The sequence below is a fragment of the Oryx dammah genome, unplaced genomic scaffold (assembly GCF_014754425.2).
Source record: "Oryx dammah isolate SB20612 unplaced genomic scaffold, SCBI_Odam_1.1 HiC_scaffold_17, whole genome shotgun sequence".
NCBI classification, from domain to species: Eukaryota; Metazoa; Chordata; class Mammalia; order Artiodactyla; family Bovidae; genus Oryx; species Oryx dammah.
Genome location: NW_024070201.1, coordinates 28,594,423 through 28,617,035, shown reverse-complemented (window position 1 = coordinate 28,617,035; position 22,613 = coordinate 28,594,423). Strand labels below are relative to the sequence as shown.

At 36.6% G+C, this 22,613-nt stretch overlaps 1 protein-coding gene across 5 annotated transcripts in view; it reads left to right on the top strand.

Annotated features, from left to right (window-relative positions):
* DDX6 (DEAD-box helicase 6) overlaps nt 1–22,299 on the top strand; it is a 31,856-nt gene extending 9,557 nt beyond the window's left edge. For 2 of the 5 annotated variants that reach the window (XM_040258176.1, XM_040258175.1), the window contains exons 5-14: nt 6,463–6,592; nt 7,661–7,807; nt 9,510–9,604; nt 11,012–11,134; nt 11,546–11,674; nt 12,688–12,804; nt 14,023–14,086; nt 16,304–16,405; nt 16,807–17,013; nt 18,003–22,299. In XM_040258176.1, coding sequence (XP_040114110.1) covers nt 6,463–6,592; nt 7,661–7,807; nt 9,510–9,604; nt 11,012–11,134; nt 11,546–11,674; nt 12,688–12,804; nt 14,023–14,086; nt 16,304–16,405; nt 16,807–16,982 — 1,083 coding nt within the window. In that variant the 3' untranslated portion in view covers nt 16,983–17,013; nt 18,003–22,299. The remainder of the gene's footprint in view (nt 1–6,462; nt 6,593–7,660; nt 7,808–9,509; nt 9,605–11,011; nt 11,135–11,545; nt 11,675–12,687; nt 12,805–14,022; nt 14,087–16,303; nt 16,406–16,806; nt 17,014–18,002) is intronic. The other 3 variants (XM_040258173.1, XM_040258172.1, XM_040258177.1) reach the window with 2 other exon arrangements.
* Nucleotides 22,300–22,613: the final 314 nt, after the last annotated feature.

Genomic DNA, 22,613 nt, shown 5'->3' with positions numbered 1-22,613 from the left:
GTTTCTCCAAAGAACTCGGATTCCAGTTAGTTGGGGATAGTATTAGAGACCAAGATCTAAACACTAGGTGTACTCTTTCAGTGGAAAGAACAAGGAAATATATGTATATATACACACATGTATGTAGACCTATATACAAATTTGATGTGTCTTTGTCTTCACATAAGTTGAAGCTATCAAATCCAAGCTGTACTCAGGACAAACTCTGTGACATCATTGGGCACTTTTTCATTGAACAAGTATGTGTCAAGTGACCTAGAAAGTGTTAGACCCTGAGGGTGTTACGATGAACAAGGTAAATAGGGTTTCTGCACTCAGAGTCTGATGGAAAGGACTGCTAATTACACAGGTAATTTCAGTGTGATATAATGGGCACATATATGTAGACATTAGGAGAAATGGAACAACCTGGAAGAAATGATCCATGTTCCAAGTGGAGAACTAGAATAGTGATTGCCTAGGAATGAGAGTGCCTTTGTGGACAAGCTGGAAGAATTTTGTTGTGGTTGGAAAAAGTATGAAGATAAAGTTATACCTCATTAGGCAGTCTGAGTGCAGAGACCAAAAATATTTAGGAATTTGTTTTTTTATAATGTAGTTCCTATTAATCTGTTTTATCTATAGGAATGAAAAGTTTTATGGGTTACTTTCCTACTGAATCATTCCACTTTGTAACTCTTATACTTAGCAGGGTGTGTGGCAGCTAATAGGCCCTCAGTTGTATTGTTTTGATGAAATTATGATTAACAGATGTCTGTAGGTGAACTTGGTCTAGAGAACTGTTTTGAGAGTACTAGCTTTGCATTCAGGTTGCCCAGGTTGAATCCAGCTCTGCTGCTTTCCAAGTTGATTATTTGAGATGTCTCTTAAGCCTCAACTTTCTAGCCTATAAAGTTGATACAGCAGTGTATACCATAGGGTTGTTGTAAAGATGAAGTGAGGCAACTCATGTTAGTATCCTTAGTACAGTGGCTAATAAGTGATAAATGCTCAATAAATGTTACAGGTTTTTATTTTATGTAGTAGTTTATCAAAAAATATGGCTCATTTAGCAGACTTAATTCTTGATGAACCCTTAATGTCTCATGTTTCACACCTTTGTCTTAAAATTTTAAATTCACTTTGTTATTTGCATCCTCAGTTTGATATAGCATATAGGCAAGTAACTCTTCAGCCACTTAACCAGTCTACCATATGGCTTTTTCTGTAAAGTAGAAATGAACTCCCTCACAGGATTTTTTTTGTGAGGATCAAATGTAATGTACAGACATACCTTGTTTTACTGTGCTTTGCTTTATTGTATTTTGTAGATACTGCATTTGTCTTTTTGTTTTTTAAACAAATTGAAGGTTTGTGACAACCCTGTGTTGTCAGATAATGGTTAGTATTTTTAAAGTATTTTTAAATTAAAGTATGTATGTTGTTTTTTTACACAAGGCTACTGCACACTGAATGGACTAGAGTATATTGTAAGCGTAATTTTTGTATGCCCTGGGAAACGAAAATACTTGTGTGACTCAACTTGATTGCAACGATAGAAATGAATCTGTAGTGCTTCAAAGTGTATTTTGAAATAGCAAGCACAGTATGAATCTAAGGTATTATATATACCTGAGACTGCCATTCACATTGACTTTTCCTGTAGTATTGCTTTGTCTGAGAATCCATGGAAAATATAAGATAACATGTTTCTTAGACTCGGTGTAACAAACCATAAATATTAGGACTTCAATAATAAGTTGAGAGGTTCTCTAGTGAAATCCAGCCTCATGACTGGCATTCTTCTACTGTTTTTATCTACCTTTTCTCCTTACTTATTTTCTTGTCGTTGTTTTCTTCCCCGCCCCCCCCGCCCCCCAAAATGTGTCTGTTGTCTTGTATAGTACTTAGTTTTACCATGTTATCCAGGCATTTTTTTTCCCCTCCAAATATAAAAGCTGCTTGATGGGTGTCACCTCCTTTAGAGATGAAACTTGGGTGCACTTTGGGTACGGTATAATATTATTGGAAAATTGGGCACTTAAAATCTTCTTTTGAGAGGATATAACTTTACACCGACAAACTGGAACCAGATACACTACAGATTGGTTCCACACATCTTTCTTTGGTACAGCCATCTGTGACTCTAGTTCTAGGTCTGAATGCTGTGCACAGTAACATAACCTTGCCATTTTAAAGGCATAGCTCTATAGTAACAGGCTTTTTTGGCGTACCTAGGAGTATACTGTTCTATTCTGTTTAACATTGCAAAACCTTATATTAACTTGGAGATGATTGAAAGATGACAGCTCTTGCTGTTTCCAGACTTCAGGCACAACTTTTGAGGACTTTATAGATAAGAAGGTGATGGAATAGCAGGTACTTAATTATTGAGAGAAAAACAGAAGTTTACTTCTGTTGGCAACCAAATTTCATATCAAGTTGGGAATCTCATTATTTTGAGGAATTATTTCATTAACCAAGTCTAATTAGTCATTTATCAAATTTATAGTTAAGAATTAGAACATTCTTAATTCTTTTGTAATTCATTCCTCCTGCCAACACGAATTTACTATGGCTAAAAGAATTGTTTTCCTAAATTCTCAAAAATGCATGTCTTCATTGGATACTGTGGTAAAACTGAAGTATATTCCTTAGGCTGGAGATAACTATTTTTGAAATTACTATCTTCCATCTCCTTTTTTTTCTAGGGAGCAGTAGATACCTTAATCATAACTGCCTCCACAGTATCCGTTTTGTTCTCCCTGAAACTAAGATTTAAGTTCAACTGACCCTAGGAATTAAAAAGCAATTGGTGTTTCCATTTAGCTGCGGAAGTTGGCTAGACTATCCATCAGGGACTGGAGAGAACGCAGTTCCTCAGAAAAAAGTTTAGGGTGCTACTAAGAAAGGGAAAGTGTTAGTCTTTCAGTCGTGCGAGACCCCATGGACTGTAGCCTGCCAGGCTCCTCTGTCCATGGAATTCTCCAGGCAAGAGCACAGGAGTGGGTAGCCATTCCCTTTTCCAGGGGATCTTCCCAACCCAGGGATCGAAACCTGGTTTCCAGCACTGCAGGGAGATTCTTTACCATCTGAGCCACCAGAGAAGCCCTGAATGCTGAAGCTGCAGCTCCAGTATTTTGGTCATCTGATGCGAACAGCTGACACTGGAAAAGTCCCTGATGCTGGGAAAGCTTGAAGGCAGAAAGAGAGGATGGGATGACCAGATGGCATCACCGATGCAATGGACATGAGCTCTGGCAAGCTTAGGGAGATGGTGAGGGATAGGGAGGCCTGGTGTGCTGCAGTCAGTGGGGTCACAGAGAGTCGAACAGGACTGGGTGGCTGAACAACAGCAAAGAAAGGGAAATGGATGCTAGGGTTATTAAAGCACAATAAATACATACTGGCTCAGTCCCTAGACCTTACAGTGGAACTGGAACACGGACTTTGGAGAGCTAAAGTGTCAGAATCAGACATACCTTTAAGTTCGTGGGATTTTTTTTATTTTGGGTTTTTGTGTTCTGGTGGTGTTTTGTTTGCTTGTTTTTTGCCTTAGGGTATTGGTCACAGAAATACAGTTTACACACTTTAAGTAATGCAGTTCAGTGAGTTTTTTTTTATTCAGTTGTGCAGCCAGTTACTACAGTCAGTTTTAAAACATTTTCACCAAAAAGAAACTTACTTAGTAGTTACCCTTCTTCTCCTCGCTCTGAAAGTGAAAGTGAAGTCACTTAGTTGTGTTCGGCTCTTTGCGACCCCATGGACTGTAGCCCACCAGGCTCCTCCATCCATGGGATTCTCCAGGCAAGAATACTGGAGTGGGTTGCCATTTCCTTCTCCAGGGCATCTTCCTGACCCAGGGATCGAACCCAGGTCCCCCGAATTTCGGGCAGATGCTTTAACCTCTGAGCCACCAGAACCCCTCCTCGCTCTAAGCAACCACTAATCTACTTTCTGTCTGTATGGATTGACCTATTCTAGACAATTTCATATAAATGAGATCATAAAATACATGCTTTTTGTGACTCAGCTGTGGCTTTTTGACTTAGCATATTTTAGGATTCATCCATATTGTAGCATGTGTCAGTACTTTATTCCTTTCTCTTGCTGAATAATATTCCACTGTATAGCTATACCACATTTGGTTTATCCATTCTTCAGTTGGTAGAGTTGTTTCCACTTTTAGATATTATGAATAATACCTTTTTGAACACTGATGTATGTAGAATTTTTTGTGGAGGTATTTTCATTTCTCTTGGGTATATACCTAGAAGTAGAATTGCTGGTTCATATGGTAATTTTTTATCTTTTTGAGAAACTGCCAGACTATTTCCCAAAATGGCTATATATTCTACTTAGTAGTATATGAGGTTCCAGTTTCTCTTATTTGCAGACCTAAGTTCAAATCCCAATTCTAGCATTTCTTGCTTAGTCACCTTGTGCAAAACAATATTGAGGATCCATTTTGCCATTTGTAAGACAAAAAGTAACCTAACTTGAAAGGATATAATTAACATTAAGTATCTAAGTGTAGTACCCATCACAGTAAGTTTTTAAAATTTTTAGCTTCCTTCCTCCTCTCTCTTCTCCCTGGCAGTTCCCCTTGACTTCTCTTGAGTTTCAAAGCTGTCTGAATCTGACTTGAATTTTCTCACTTCGTATTGTTTAATCTTCCTAGCAAACAGTGGTAAGAGACAGTGAATATACTGAATTCTCTGACTGCTAATCATAATAGCCACCATATGAGACAAAGTACAGTGCATCTTAACTTACAGGCTAGCTAGCTTACTTTGTTAAAGCCCTATCCTTAAACAGTTTCTGTTTCTGTGGAACATAAGGCCTGTCAAAGAACAGAGAAATAGAAGTCAGTGGCCCTTAAGTAATAATGTAAACCCCAAAAAGGAATTAAGATACCCCCAGTCTAATACTGTCCTGTCTCACTTCATTGAGATATCTTATCCTTTTAAAGGACCTGACTCAGGAAGTCACTGAGAGACTAAAGTCTTTTTCTGTTGTCAAACTGAGTGCTTTCTACTGGTAACCTGTTTAAAAACCATAACAGAGATTGAGCCCGTGTGATAATTGGCCTTCGGGACAACTGAAGATTAATAGAGTTGACTCCGAGTTGTGGATCAAGGGATAAAGAATCTCCCTGCAAGGCAGGAGCTGTTGGAGACATGGATCCCTGGAGGAGGAAATGGCCCCCCACTCCAGTATTCGTGCCTGAAAAATCCTGTGGACAGAGGAGCCTGGTGGGCTACAGTCCACGGTGTCACAGAGTCAGACACGGCTGAGTAACACGTGGTCAAGCAGGGAAGGATTTAAGACCAGAGGGTCAAACCAAGGCTTTCTTCTTTGACCTGCTTCACCCTACATAATAAGCAGACTGTTTAATGCTGGCTGTCGGAGTAAATTAACAGAGTGTTGTCACTGAACTGTTTTCACAGTTGTTCTGGCAACAATGTTAGTTATTCTGATTATATGGAACCCATCTGACCCCTATGATTGGGGTTCTAAAATAAGTGTCATGGTAGGAAATGAAAGTCATGATGCTTATGACTTGGGTATTTCTCCAGTAACAGTTTTAAATTGCTAGAGATATTTGTTTTGGTCATTAGCTCAAGCACAGAAAGAACTAATTACAGTGATTGTGAATATTTTTCCTAATTTATTTTTCTAATTTTCTAGTTGTAGAAATTAAAATTCTTTAGTTTTAGAAATAGAAGTGTTCTGCTTCCTCTGTTCATACCTGTTTTACCTTTTTTAATTTCTCTCTGTATATGTGTATTTAATATTTAGTAATTGTTGAGAATCCTTTGGTATTGTCTAGGAAATTTGCTCTAATAAGAAATATTATCTTCTGCAAAACACTCATGTCTGCAAAATACACATGAGTAAGCCAAATTTGAAAACGAGAAGTCAGGGTACATCTCAGTACAGAAGTTGGCTGCGAGACAGACATTGGTCATTATGTAATACAATTTTAAAAAAAGATAGGACCCAAGACTAAACTTTTCCAGCTGAGTCCTGTTTATGTAGGAATAAAATTGTCCAACCTACAATTTTTCACTGTGGTCAAGTTGGTTTACTAGTCTCAGAATATCATATAGGCCTTCTTTTGAATATTGTTTGTGCTGTTTTTTCTTCCAGTTTTTAATTGCCAAGTGTCCTTCGCTTATTTTCCCCTGTGTGTTTATTGTGTCAGCCCAAGTTCCTCCTCTTTTTCTGTTGTTGATGCTCACACATACAAACTCAAAGGTTTTTATTACTAAATTTAGTATGTATTTTATGAATAGTTCTGATAAATGTAAGTTGATACTAATGGTGATGTTGACTGGTCCTGCAAATTTATTTGGTCTTTACTTTTGTAAAATACTTCAATACCAAGGAACTTTGTGTACTTTCAGTGTGTTTTAGAGAAGAACTTGCCTATGTACTGATTTTATTCACAAGTAATATGCGTTGTTCCATCTCTTCTAGGAGGAGAGCATTCCCATTGCTTTATCTGGTAGGGATATTTTAGCTAGAGCAAAAAACGGAACAGGCAAGAGCGGTGCCTACCTCATTCCCTTACTTGAACGGCTAGACCTGAAGAAGGACAATATACAAGGTTGGTTGTTTAAACTATAAATGGTGATTTAAATCTTGGAGCTGTATAGAAGATATTATCATCTTTTCTAAGTCGGAACTTAAATCATATGAAATTAGTATTTACCCTTTTCACAGCTTATGGCCTAGTTGTCTTGTAAAAATGATTCCTAACTTTTTTTTTTTCTTCTTCTTTATATTTTTATTTTTATTTTTAATTTTTTTTAAAAATTTATTTATTTATTTATTTTTAATTTTTTACTTTACAATTCTGTATTGGTTTTGGCATAGATTGACATGAATCCACCACAGGTGTACATGCGTTCCCAAACATGAACCCCCCTCCCACCCCCCTCCCCAGATTCCTAACTTTTAAAAAGAGATTTCTAGTTTTTAAGGTTATTTTGCATATTATACAGTTACTACAACATCAGTGAGATAGGCAAAATAAGAATTATTGTCCTGTAGATAGGGAAAATTAAAATTGTCTGAAGTAGATACTTAAAACTATGGAACTAGAATGTTTCTTGTGACAGCTGTGTCTGCAGAGTTCCTTGTAAAAGCAGGAACTTTTTCTCTCTGAAGCCTTGTGGCTTGGGGATTTTAAAATCTTAAGCAGTAAGGAAGAAACACATTTCCATAACTGTACCCAGTAGATCTATGTTTTCACCTCTAAAGCTTTTTCTGAAATTTTCAGTTTTTTTCTCCCCATGGTTTCTTGATCTATAATTATTTCTGCCATCTTCCTATTATGTTCATATGATATAAGTAGAACTGGGCAGCAGGAGTTTCCTGTTTAGGCATTTTGACTAGTGATCTCTTACTAAAATATTAATAAATTTTGAGTTAATAATTGCCAACTCAAAGAACCCTTTAAGGCTTTGTAACCAGGAAGAGTAGAAGAATTGTATAGCATTGTTACTGAGGAAAAGTCTAAATCTGGTACACTATAATAGGTTCTTTTTTTGAAATTTATTCATTTGAGTGTCTCGATTACAAGGGGAAATATTTCTATAGCTTCTTAAACTCTTAATATATGGCTTTTTTTCCCCCCTCTCTCTCCTTTTTTCTGTTTGTTGATATTTTCCAGCAATGGTGATTGTTCCCACTAGAGAACTTGCTCTACAGGTCAGTCAAATTTGCATCCAGGTCAGCAAACACATGGGAGGGGCCAAAGTGATGGCAACCACAGGAGGAACCAATTTACGGGATGACATAATGAGGCTTGATGATACAGGTAAGAAATGATGTTGTCTGTAATTTGACATACAAGTGTTTCCTTTCAGTAATTTATTAAAATTGTTTTTAAAATAGGGAACAAACATTGCAGTAGAAAAATAAAGGAAATGACCGTTTCAGTCAAGAAGAAAAAAACTATTTTAGTCATTGTAAGGATATTTAACCTTACTAGTAATTTTTAAAATTGCATATAAAAACAGTAAATTGATATTGTACCTATCTGATTGACAAGATTAATTAAGATTGGAAAGGCTAATTAGTAATCCAAAATCACTGCAGATGGTGACTGTAGCCATGAAATTAAAAGATTCTTACTCCTTGGAAGAAAAGTTATGACCAACCTAGATAGCATATTGAAAAGCAGAGACATTACTTTGTCGACTAAGGTCCGTCTAGTCAAGGCTATGGTTTTTCCTGTGGTCATGTATGGATATGAGAGTTGGACTGTGAAGAAGGCTGAGCGCCGAAGAATTGATGCTTTTGAAGTGTGGTGTTGGAGAAGACTCTTGAGAGTCCCTTGGACTGCAAGGAGATCCAACCAGTCCATTCTGAAGGAGATCAGCCCTGGGATTTCTTTGGAAGGAATGATGCTGAAGCTGAAACTCCAGTACTTTGGCCACCTCATGAGAAGAGTTGACTCATTGGAAAAGACTCTGATGCTGGGAGGGATTGGGGGCAGGAGGAGAAGGGGATGACAGACGATGAGATGGCTGGATGGCATCACTGACTCCATGGACGTGAGTTTGAGTGGACTCCAGGATTTGGTGATGGACAGGGAGGCCTGGCGTGCTGCAGTTCATGGGGTTGCAAAGAGTCAGACACGACTGAGCGACTGAACTGAACTGAATATGCATTTGTGAAGAAATTTGTTGTCTTGCAACATAGGGGTATAGATTGATACACAATTTGGCATTATGTTTCAAAATTATACATGTATGTTTTTAATGATCTTTTTTTGCAGAAATAATTGGACAAATGCAAGGTTGTTTACTACAGTGTGGTTTGTAGTACTGAAAAACTGGAACAATATCAGGGAAATTTGGCTAAATATATTGGGGTATAGACTGAATGGAATGCCACATAGCCATTAAAGAGTGCAGCTGATCTGTATTCATTTTCATGAAGAGTTCTCCATGATAACATTATTTAGTGAAAAAAAGAAAACAGCAAGAGTTTAAATCCATTTAAAGTTATACATTGAATTTTAGTCAGGATTTTATATATGATTGTTACTTGATTAGTTTAATTATTATATTCTTTGTACTGCCTTGTTAATTAAAAATGATCGTCTTACTTGATCCTGTTACAGTCTTCCGCAGACCATTGATCTGTTAATAGATTAGAGGCAAGCTGCTCTATCACGACTGAAGTGACTTAGCAGCAGCAGCAGCAGCTGTATCAAAAGTTCGGCATACTTTTTGTTTTTCCCTGGGGGTTTCCCTCAGACAAAGAACTATGTTCCTTATTTGGAACAGGTGAATTGGAAAGCTGTAGCCCACTGCATGCAGAGGTGAAACTAACTGATATTCTCTAGCCAACTGAAGATGAGATGGAAATCCATATTCTAAAACACATCTTGGCCTCTTTGTATTATTCCTACAGCAGTGTTTCTGATAAACTATGTATGTGATAAACCTTTACTGTATCCTTTTTGCCCCAACTAAAATTAACGAAAATACATGTTTTCTAATCTTGTGTAGTGCATGTGGTGATAGCTACCCCTGGAAGAATCCTGGATCTTATCAAGAAAGGCGTAGCAAAAGTTGATCATGTCCAGATGATAGTATTGGATGAGGTAACGTTTTTTTCATTTGGAAACATACTATTCTGTACTGATTTGGCTTTGTTTATAACTGCCAATAAATGAAGGATAACCTCTTTGTGTTTAAGACCTTCTAGTAAATTCATTACTCTTGCTGGTTTGTTCCAACTAACTTGCTTCTAAAACATGTTTTGCCTTTTTAAAAGCAATAGATGATAGGTGTTTATAGGAATAATTCAGCCTTGTGTCTTTTTCTTAGGGAAGTCAGATAGTTTATTTTTATTTTGCACTGAGAAGTCATTGAATAACCTCAAAGCGAAGGCCATTCTACATCTGTCTTCATTCTGTGATTCATCTTAAAAAGCATGTTAAAAAAAAGGCATCTTAAAAACCCCTCATTTAACGTACCCAATTTGGTATTGTTTGGTTTTTTTTCTCTGTTACATGTGTTCTCTCACCAGACTATAGGGGCCTTTTGAGAACTTACTCAGCTCTGCATTCTTGGGACCTAGCAAGCAAGTGTTTTATATGTATATGCAATCAGTGTTGGTGTTTTGGGTTTTTTAATTTTTAATTGAAAGATAATAGCTTTACAGTGTTGTGTTGTTTTTGCTGTACATCAGGCTCCAAGTATGTGTACATTATCTCCTTGAGCACCCCCACACCCCTCAGTGTTGATGTTTTGAAATGAAGTTATTTTCCTATTTGGTCTGTTTTAAGATAACTGGATCCGTTTCCTCTTGGTCTAATTTGAAACAGATTTTTATCTTTGAGTAATGAGAGAGCACATTTATTAGTGACTGTGTTAGCACTAAGTGCTTTACATGTTTTTTCATTGAATTTTTACAACAATCCTATAAGGTAGTTAGTTATCCTATAAAGTAATTCCTACAATAAGAAGACATCTTGATTTTTAAATTGTGGAAACTGAAATAGAAGTTAAGAAACCTCCTGACATAGATAATAGCGAAGGAAGCAAGTTTTCTGTTTGTGTGTTTGAGGGGGTGAAATAGAAAAGGATAGCTTTTATTATTTGCCAGGCAAAGGGAAACATACCCTGCTTCTGCTTCAAAAAACTGTATCCCTGACAAGTTTTATTTTATTTTATTTATTTTTTTCCTGACAAGTTTTAAATACAGGTAGTTTAATGCTGTAGCCTGTACTTCTAACTATTATACCATAATGTCTCTTTAATGGAAATTACATTAAAATTTTTTATGAGAATAAGGATTATGTCTGTCTAGGATTTTTTTCCCCGTAGATCAGTATTACAGACTTTCCCCTTTTTGTATCACTGAATGTGTCTTGGTGCCTTTGGACTATATAGTGTTTACAGCCAGGAACATTCTGTGAACTCTCTTGCTGGAATGATTCCTTATTAACAAAAAACCTTAGACATGATTTCATTGTGTTTAAGATCATCTTCTCTTTGTACTGCAGGCAGATAAGTTGCTGTCACAGGATTTTGTGCAGATAATGGAGGATATTATTCTCACGCTACCTAAAAACAGACAGATTTTATTATATTCTGCTACTTTCCCTCTTAGTGTACAGAAGTTCATGGTGAGTATAAATCTGTACTTGGAAGCAGTACCTTCCTGTTGCCCATGAGTATACCTTTATCCATAATTATATTACTAGTGTATATTTTATGCTGGTTTCAAGTTTTAAGATACAAAAGTATTTTGATTTTTATTTGTTCATTAAGCTGGTGTCTGACATAGCCATTGATGCTAAATAAATTGATTACAGCATAATCTTATATTTAAAGTACAAAATAGTAATAACTTAGCTGTATATCTGGATGTTAGATCTCCCATTTTATGGTAATGACAGATTATATATTTTAAAGAGAGCTGCATCCCTTGAATTAAGAATTTATCAGACAGACATGTATAAGGATATATTTTGAGTTAAAGTTTATTTAAAGAAGTAAACTGCTTTAACTATAAGACTTTTTTTTTTCCCCTTCAGAATTCCCATTTGCAGAAACCCTATGAGATTAACCTGATGGAGGAACTAACTTTGAAGGGAGTAACCCAGTACTACGCATATGTAACTGAGCGCCAAAAAGTACACTGCCTCAACACACTTTTCTCCAGGGTGAGCCAGTTAAACTTCAACTGCTGAATGTTATCCATTTCTTAACCTCAATAAAACAGTTACATCAGTTTTCTCATCATTATCAGTGCAGGAAAAAAAAAAGTCCTTGGTTTTTCCTAAAAGGTAGTTTCAGTTGTTGATCTGAAGCTAATACTATATGATTGACAGGTCATAGGCACTTTTAATTTGATTCTAAAATAATATGACCTTAATTACAGGTAATCCCATTATTCTCAGTAATTATAATTGTTCTGTTGTAAGTAGATCTGTTTTTGCAAGTTTGCCTACTTGCCAGAATTTTCTTGTAATCCTGAAGTCAGTACTCAGATGCTCTTTGAAGACGCATGTGAAAAATTTGAGACATCATGCTGTTTATCCCTGCCCTCTTGCTTGAGCTCAGAAATGAACACCCTTTTCATAGTCTAATGCCACATTGCCCACCTTTTTGTGCTTTTTTCTTGATTCCACTGTTCTAAAATGGCTCTTAGGCATAGTGCTGACATGTTGTCCAGTGCTCCTAAGAAGAGATGATGTATTAGATAAACTTCATAAAGACCTGAGTTATAGTGATGTTGGCCATGAGTAAATAAGGTGTCTTTAAAACAGTAACACGTGGGGTGACTTCCCTGGTGGTCGGGTGGCTAAGACTCCACACTCTCAATACAGGGGATCTGGGTAGATCCCTGGTTAGGGAACTAGGATCCTGCAAGCCATGTGGTGCAGCCTGAAAAAACTCAATAACATGCATAAAACCAGCTTATCTGTTGACCCATTGATGAAAAAAGTTATGAGTTCCTCACAGGAACCTAACCCTCTATTTCCCCTGGAAGGAGTGGTCATATATTAACTGCTTAACTGCAACTACTATTAAATGAGTAGTACTTAAAATTTTTATAGTTTTGCATCTCCTGTGTCATGAGATTATAACTTAGTGTTTTCAACATTTGTTTGTCAATATTTTATTTTCTTTCTTATGTCTTTTTTTTTTTCCTCTCTCTCTCTCCTGTGCTCAGCTTCAGATAAACCAGTCAATTATTTTCTGTAACTCCTCTCAGAGAGTTGAATTGCTAGCCAAGAAGATTTCTCAACTGGGTTATTCTTGCTTCTATATCCATGCTAAAATGAGGCAGGTGAGTGTAAAACTTGTACTTGCATAGATTTTTTTAAAAGCTTTTTCTGAATATTTCTTGAATTTTGTTTTAATGCTCTTCCAAGTGCCCTGAGTTTAAGAATAAATTACTGTTCAGTAGGCAAAGGACCCTTCATTTTAACTTCTCTGGGGTAAGGTTTCCTAACTATAAACAGGGGTAATAGTATGTACCCTTAACTTCACAAGGTTTTAGGAAGATAGAGATTGTGTATGAATGAATAGTTTGTCAGTTGCCAAGCATAATAGAAATGTGAGATTTTATTCCCTTCCTTCCCCATAATCTTAGATTTGGGCTAGTGTTTAGTACAGTAACCACTAGCAACATTATTTAAAATTTAGTCTTCAGTCATACTACATTTCAGATGCCACTTTAGTGTGACTATCAGCCACAGTTTTGGAAGGTTTGTAGAAGATTCTAGTTTATTTGTGTACCTTCTCAGGTTCATCTTTTTCTCTTTATTTGCCTTTAGAAAAAGGATGGAATCTGTTTCAGAACTTAATTTAACAGAAAATAAATTCAAAACTATCAACATATTGTGTTTGTATGTGCTAACGTTGTGAAATTTCATGATAGGAAAGCAGTTTCTGTAGTCTGACAGGTTAAGAACTTAATCAGCTCACATATGGTTTTCAAAGAAGCTTATTGTCATGGATCAGGTGCCATCATATAGGCACCTAATTATAAAATTATCACAGGAAATGATGTATAAAATTGAAGCGAATATTTCAGAGTGGAAGAACATTGCATTGAAAAGAAAGACCAGTTTGCCAGATGGTAGATTCATTGATTTTGCTTGAGTTTAGTGTGTTTTCATTTTTATTTAACTGAAAAGTAGTTATTTTTAGCTTTTGTATATAATAACTGAAAAGATAAGTAGATGATTCAGTTAAGCTAAACTTTTGGCATCTTTTATTTGAAACATTTTAGAAGTAAATACAGTGAAAATTGTCACTTAAAACCCACTCCTGCAAAAAAAAAAAATACCTTTAAGAATTCAGATAATATAAATACATTTATATTTGTTGCTTATTAATTCCCATGGGAGACTTTTTTTTTTCCTACCTTATTGAATGTGCCTCCTTTCTCATTCATAAAAAATTTGGATATAAAGAAACTGCTTGGGTAGGAGAAAAAAATGATGGAAATTTGGAGGCTTGTGTGAGTTGTAATCAAACAAATGCATTGCTTTATTCCTAGGAACATCGAAATCGTGTGTTTCATGATTTTCGAAATGGCTTATGCCGCAATCTTGTTTGCACTGGTAGGTATTTTCTATTCCTTTACCCATTGTTTTTCTTCCTAGTTTTGTTCTTTCTCTGTCCTGTCCTGCAGTGAAGCTGCTTACAGTCAGCTCCCTCTCCTACCATTTCTAGAATTTCTGAAGTTGAGAATGAGCTGTAGGTAACTTTTTTTTTTTGTAGTTAAAACTTTTGAAATTACGTTCCGTACCTGAAACTGCAGAACACTTATTTTGGCACTCCTCCCTAATCTCTGCCTATTAAGCCAGTTTTGGAGTTTGTGCATTTTCTGAATAGTTGTAGCATGTAGGAATGAGCTCTGTTTAGCATATGCAAAATGAATTCTGTTAAGAAACTATGTTTTAGAAGTTTATTATGGTCTTTCTTTTGCCAGAATCAGACTAGTTTGTGCTCTGGTGTATTTCACTACATAAAGAAAAGCAGACTGGGGGGCATGTGGACAGTTGGATTCAGTAGCCTCCTGTCTACACTGGGAATATAGTCTTAGTATTGATACTAGGTTTATAATCTAAACCAGGTTTCTGGATAGAGGGAAGAACCTAGTTTTTTGTTTTTTAATTTTTGAGCTATACACAGAGATAAATACAGAAATGCATGGGTTCTGAGGGCTGACTGTAAAGTTATATGCAGACTTTCAACTGAGACCCTAACTCCTGATTTGTTCAAGGGTCAACTGTACAGACAAGTAGAAAGGTGCCATTTGCCATTAACCATTTCCTTATTTGAGAATGAAAAATACTTTTTTTTCCCCTAGAAAGAATTTGTAGTACTTACAGAACTCATATATTGTTACGAATTACTGCTGTGGTTACATGGTTTTATTTTAAGCATTAACTTGCTGAGGCTGCCCTCAGATAAGTTTTTGAAGTGCCAGTGCTTTCTTCTTTCTCATTTTTCAGAACAGTGGGCAAATACATCATTAAATAAGTACTGAATATTTATGTGTAACATGTATAAATACATACAAAGTACCACCCCTCTCAAGGAGTAGTTGTTTAATCGGAGATAAAAAGATGACATTAAGAACCTCGGGCTGGGCCTGCAAACTTTTTCTGTAAAGCCCATGTAGTAAATATCTTAGACTTTGCATATTATGTGGTCTCTGTTACAAGTAACTTGACTCTGCTGTTCTACCTCAGTGGCAGTATATTTAACAAATGGCCATGGCTATGTGGCAGGAAAATTTGACAAAAACGGGCATTGGGCTAGATCTCCAAGGGAGTACAAGTAATTTGCAAGTGTGAGGTATATACATTAAATAACCCTAAATTTTCATAGGAGAGGGAAATAACTAGCTGAGGTGATCTGAGAAGATATGAAATTGTAATTTATAGTCTATAGATGAGTTTTAGATTTGGATAAGAAGGAATATTTCGTTAGGGGCCTGGCATAAAAAGTAATCTAGAGATCGCTAAGAAGATAGTTTAAAGAAGTATAGTGGGTGAGGTTGGTATAGTCGAAGTTTTGAGATGTGTTACAACCAAAATATAGAGCAGAGGACTTTGAATGTCAATTTTAAATTTTATCTGGAGACAGTTGAAAATAACAAGTTACAAATTCAAACCAGTATATTAGAAATACTTGTTTGACCATCATGGATTATTTTGATGTGTGGAGCTGAGAAGTGCAGGGAAACCTAGTTATTAGCTTATTGAACTTAATTGGAGTTGTGTCTGCGTGTATTTGTCAAAGCCTAAATTAGCATAATAACTGTGGGACTGGAAAAAAGTAGAAGGGATAGTCTTGCATATTAGCTTACCTCAGACCTGTTAAAAATCATTCAGCAGAATGGGATGAAAGAATTCTGAACAAAGTATAAATTACTGCTGGTAGATGGCCTCTTTTTTAAAGTATTCTCCCTTATGCAGTGAACTTTAAAAATAATTTATTAACTTTGGATTAAATACTTAAAAATAGAGTGAAGAAAATTATACTTGGGAGTTCGTTTGTGAGTGTATAAGCTTTTTCAGTCATCCTTGATTTGCACTGTGTTACCTCAGACCATTTTTTAAAACTTTGATACAACGCTGGGAAAAGGTAACTTGTGAACAGAAAGCTGCTTATGGTTAATGTGCATGAGAAATAATGCCAATACTTTACAGATGCTTTTGAATTACTGCATGAAGTGAGTGAAGCTTAGGTTCCTTTAGAAATAAATGTTAAAGAGTATTATGACACCAAATTGAAGGATATAATGGAGTTTTGTTTTTATTTTAAAGATTTGTTTACCCGAGGTATTGATATACAAGCTGTGAATGTGGTAATAAACTTTGACTTCCCAAAGCTGGCAGAGACCTATCTCCATCGTATTGGAAGATCAGGTGAGGAAAAGGAAGGAGATGTTCTTTGTGGAAGTCTTTTGAGAAGTTTAATCACTAAATTTTGTTCCTTTTATGAAGTAGAGTGTGGTAGCAATTAAAATAGTGAATTTAAACTTGTTTTTTGATATATCAATTTCTAATTCTTCCAGAACATTTTTTTTTAAGTTAAAATAACCTGATGCCTAATTTAAGAGTTACAAATTAGAACCTCACTTTTGTAACTCTGCTGTTTGTATTTTATACTGTGTATTTTGGCAACTTTTGACACTATTACTTTAGGCTGTGAATAATGAGTGGCACTAAATAAAAACATTAATCCTATATGGATTTGCCACTTATAGACTAGTGCTTGCACATTGACTCTCATATTTAACTCATTAATTAGAATTGTTTTTTCTTAGGTCGCTTTGGTCATCTTGGCTTAGCCATCAACTTGATCACATATGATGATCGCTTCAACCTGAAAAGTATTGAGGAGCAGCTGGGAACAGAAATCAAACCTATCCCGAGCAACATTGACAAGAGCCTGTATGTGGCAGAATACCACAGCGAGCCTGTAGAAGATGAGAAAGCTTAATAAGCATGTGTGTACCTGACAAAATAGCCAAGTAAGCATAATGTTTAAAGGAAGGAGATTAAGGTCCTCTTTCCCCCAGGGGGAATGTGATGTCCTGCCATATACAATTAGCAATAAAAGATAAAATACTTCTTGACATAAATGGCAGTAAACAGGAAGTAGCTCAGTTGAAGTGATCTTATTGGCAAATCCATAAATGCAGTTCTTCAGTGCCATCTTCCTAAGTAATATATGTGAACAGTACTTAAGACAAATTCAGAATTCTAGAATAATAGAAGCAAAAAAGAATTAGCCATTTTGAATATGAAAATATTTTTGCTCTTTATCACTCAGTCATCTGTTAATATTCACTCTTAATTTCTAGTGGGTACCTTAATAGGTTCAATTATCTGTAAAACCTTATTGCTAAAGGTATAATCAGGTTATGAGGATAACTGCCTTACTTTAAATGGCCACTGGTCTCACGTGCATCCACATTTTCATCTTTTGTTGACTATAGGACTCTGGAAGAAATGCTTAAAACAAGGCTTAATTAACATTGGAAAAAACCCTCCAAAACAGCCAATATTCCTGTAAGGAAAATCTGATTTCAGAGATGATAGTTTCCAAATTAGCAATGAACATTTTACCCATTATTTTTAGAGTCTCTAAATTAACTCTTCACTTTAACCTTTTTATCCTAATTTACTTGTCAAACACAAAACTCTTGGACAAAAACTAGCTCATGTATGCTAGTACACTGACAGGCTGTTGAGTTCATATAGGATTTTAAAAAACTTTTTTAAATTGTCACAGATGACTACTTACTGCCCGCTACCAGTACTTTTAGGATTTCATTCTGTCTCTGGGATGTCTAGCGGAAATTCCTTAATCCTGAGCTGATGGTATAGTGTGTAAAGAGGCTCAGTAGAAGCTGTTACGGAGAGCATTTGGGATGGAATTGTGAGCGCCTGCGTCACATGTGTGTGTCCTAGTTTATATTGCTTACCAGCGGTAATTTTAGGTTTCTGTTTTCTGTAGGCTTTGACAAACTATGGAAGGCTCGTTTGGATCTGTGACACATCGATTTTGGGGGGAATGCTCTTCTCTTTGTGGGTTTTTCATCTTCTTTTATTTTGGAACTATGAAGACTTGAGAGCTCAGACATTTCTTCTTTTTTTTAACTGGTGAAGAGAAAAGCTGAAAAGGAATTTACCTTTTTTGTTCCACTTGTTTGCACTGTGTGCTGACTGAACATTAGTTGCACTAACTGCTGGTTTTTAAAAAATTTTTCTGGGGAAGGGGGGACAAAGAAGGAAGAGAAAGAAGGGGAGAAACCCTAAAAAGAGAAGAACCTTGATGAACACAAGCTTGTCTACGATTTCAGAATTCTCCAACAGCTGACTCTTGAGTGCATTTCAACTTCTCCCTGGTTACTCATCCGTTTTTAAGCCTGAAGAGCTTATTACTTATTTGTGCGAAGTGCCTTATGCTATGAGACCATTCAGAATATCATCTTTTAGACACAGCCCAAGGAATCAACAATAGTATTTTTTTTTTTCTTTTTTCTTTCTTTTAAAAATTTTTGTCTTTTCATTTTGGTTTCAAGTTGAAGTCTCTCTCTTCCCTTTCTACCCGATACTCAAGCCCAGGGCTGGAAGATGAAACGTATTAGTAATGTTAAACACCATTTTCTTTTTATGTGGAGGAGTTGATATGCAACTGCAGTTCATCCGCACTGTAAATACATGTATTTAACAAAAAAAAACAATCCCAAGTAAAAATTTCTTCTGGGCTGAGTAGATGCAACATCATCGCTCCCAAAGGAAAGAGCAGTCTATCATCGCAGGAGCCATATGACAAGCCTTTTGTGCTCTATAGCAGAACACTAAAGACTGGTTTACATACGCCTCCATTAGCAGTTATGGCACTTGATGTGTAGACGTGTCAGAGCCTTTTGACCCTCTTTCCTCTGTGGCAGAGCGTGTCCCATAGAAAATTGGGTGTGTATACTTGTATAAACTTTGTAAATAGGTTTTTTTTCTGGGTTCATATATATATATATATACATATATATATATTTTTTTTTTGGATGAAGGTTGCTGGGATTAAGGGGATTAGAGTGATTATGGGAGCAGCTAAAGATGAGAGGGGCTCAGTTTTCCGCAACACTAAATCTAAAAAGTATTTTGGCTTCTTACTGTAGAGAGCAGACCTCTACAGGAATCCTACATTGGAAAAAAGACCCAGAAGTCTGGGGTTCACTGCTGCCACACTGTCTCATATAGTACCTTTGGAGTAGGCCTGACAGAGAGAGCAAGGAAGCTTCAGAAACCTATAATTCAAGATGTTATTTTTTTGAGACGTTCTCTCTGATACTGTTCCCCGCCAGCCTTTTTTAAAAGTTTGAGAAACTTTTCAAGCTCTGCAAAAGGGGACAAAGAATTTGCCTTGCAGTGTGGGGATATGATTGAGCGGCAGTGTCTTTGAGCAGTATATGTATAAAGCATGGATTTGCATTTCAGAATATTAGCCAGTACCAGCTTTGGTAACTTTAGCAGTTCTAGGGCTTACTTTCTGTGGATCACCTCCTGTACTTTTGTGTGTTGCCCTCTGCCCACCTTGATACATAAACTTGCAGGAACGGGCGACCCCTGAGAGCTGTTAACTTTCATGCTACAGAAAGCTGCTTGCCATCCTCTTGCTTTGTGACAAGAATTATCTGTCATTTTGCATTGTAAATTGCTGGCAAATGCTTTACAGTCAATAGTGTTGCTTTAAATTGTGCCCCTCCCAACATGCTTGATGTTTGGCCTGATCTCCAGGCAAAAGGAGTGAGATGAATCAATACCAGTGAACTTTTTTTTTAATGTTTTTAATTCCCTTTTAACCCAGTATACTAGGTCAATCAGGAGGCATCTAGGATTTAAAAAAAAAAAAAAAAAAAAAAAATTAAAAATTGGTTTCCATTTGTCATTGTCTTTTAAAACCCTAAAATATTCCAGGATATGTCTTACATAAACTTCCATGCTTAACTCATCTGGATAAAGAAGTCAGTTATTCAAAGTTGCTTCTTTGACTCTGCCTAGTTCTAAGCAAAATTATTTGTAATTCCAAAATTCCTTGAGGATCAAAATCCTGCAGATGCCTCCTGATAAGACATAGCCCTAACTCCTTAAAAATTGTAGCAAGAGCTGCACAGTACAAAAAGGAATAACTCATTTATCTGGTATCCAAGCCACACTGTGTCTCCAGCCAATGTAGGTTACTAAATGCAAGGCCTAATTAAGAAAGTAACCTTTTCCCGGGGAGGGGTGGGGGGAGGGAACTTAAAAGGCATCAACTTTTGACCAAAAAATCTTGCCCTTGTACTGATGCAGCTCTCTTTCCCCCCCATCTCTGGCGAGATAAGAGGGATCATTCATTATAGAAGAAAAGGAAAGTTCATAAACGATTCTGTATCTCGCTAGAGAGAGTGGGTAACTAAACAGACAGCGCAGTCTTTCGCCATCCTCAGACTGCGCTTTGTCTGGTGCCACGCGCCTGTGGGTCCCTCTAAAAGCACAGACTTTAAATTGAAAGTTTTACTGAAGTACAGCCTCTGATGAGGAGTGGCACTTAAAACTATCTGGGACACCACTATTGGACACAGTCTTATACAGGCAGCTGTCCAGTTTTGGTGCTTGACTCTTGAATAGGAATTGTTAAATGGAAAGATGCTCTACGAACTAGGTCAAAGCCTAGTCTTTTTTTTTTTTTTCTTCAATTCCCCTTTAAAATAAGGAGCATTGTTACTGTTAGTTGGTTTTATTAGTATTGGGTGTTTAAGTAATGGTAATATTTTTCCAGTGGTTCATTTGGATAAAAACTACTCCCCTTATTTTTAATATTTAAATTACAATCAGCTCCTGGTTTAACCAGTGGTTATATAGTTGTGTAATGAGTTATGGACTGTTACACAGCTTGCTGTCTCTCTCTTCCTTACATTCCAATGGAGAAACCTTGCCTTTTCCCTTAGGAATGGAATGGAATAAATTTATTCTAAAATGATCTTCCATGGGAATAAGTAAGGGGGAGAGAAACCTAAATATAATCTCTAAATTATTTTCAAGTTGGTCCCAGCATCATAATACAGGTTGGCCCCAAGGGGCGGGGGGAGGGGGGAGGCAAATTGGTTATCAATATTTGTTTTCAGAATGAGATGGGAGCATCTTTCCTTTGCCTTGTGCTTTGTGTTTGATACCATCATGCTTGGATTAGAACCAGACAACTCAGCACAAAGCCTTGAGTGTACATTGTTGGAACCAAAACATCTCATTCTGATAACTTGGTTTAATTTTTTTCTTTTTTATTTTTTAATAGGGTGGGAGGGAGGTTACTTTGCCCCAAAAGGGAGGGTATCTGCACTAAGGATTTAGAAACACTTTGGAAGCTCATGACCTCATCAGAAACTGCCTTTAGTCACACTCCTGACCTTATTATAGATGAGTAACAAAAAGATGAAATAAATTCTTGGGAATTAAGCCATGTTGTTTTTATTTGCTACTTTTTCCAGCGTTCTGTGTATCTTAAGCTGTTGTAGAATCATTTTTCTGCCAAAATACCTTTGTCAAGCCAAAGGTTTTTGGCCTCATGGGAGCTAATGTAGTCAACTTCTTGGTGAACTTTAGTGGACCTTTTGAGCCTGTAGTTGTACTTCATACCTTTAGTTTTTGGGGTTTTGTTTTTGTTTTTTAACTTCCAAAGAAAACCCACTTCTTTCTGATCTAAAAACTCATCTTTGGGGTAAAGAGTTAAGTGTCCAAAGGTTCATGAGGTCAGAGGGAGCTAGCCTGGCACCTGGACTGTGCCCCTCCATAGCTGACAGATTCCAACAGAAGTGTATTTAAATTCTCCAGTAGACAGTACTGGGCAGGGCAAGGGAGGGGGTAGGGTTGGGCTATTAAGATACAGGCTACTGTATTTTAATCAGTGGTTGTGGGGGAGGGGTGCTTGGAGAAAAAGTCACTGTTCCCTTTTTTGAAACAAGATTAAAATGAAGAAAAGTTATTTTTTGTTTAGTAAAAACAGGATAGAATTCCAGTGTCCCTAGCCACAAGGGACCAGTTCCACTGAAAAGTGAACAGTGGGGACTCAATTTTGAAAACATCTGGGGAATGGGAAAATTGGCTTTCTGTTAATTGGCAAATGTTCCAGTGGGGCTGTGTTTTTGTTGGAATGTCTTATGTTGTATGTACACATATATTGACCAGAGTCTCTGCTGAATTTAAAAGAAAAGATGGTGGATAAAATCTTGATTTGTTAATTTATCTCAATAAAAGCCCACTGGAACTCCAAATATGTGTGTGGAGTGTCTTTAGCAGCTGCTGTTCAATCTTGAAGTCATTTTTAGTTGAATGACTCACATTCAGAGAAGCAAGAAGACTCGGCACTACTCCTCTGAGCCCAGTTCAATAAAATCTGAGAGCACCTTTGTCCAGCCCTAAGGCTGTCTCACCATTTGCATTTAACTTTTCATAACCTAAACAAACGGAACAGGAAAGGAGCAAGGAGAGAGATGTTGGTCCACAGTATGTTGGAGAACTGCCAGTAATTACCCCCTAGAATTGTTCAGAACCTGCCCCCCAAAATTAGTGAATGGAATTTGTATTC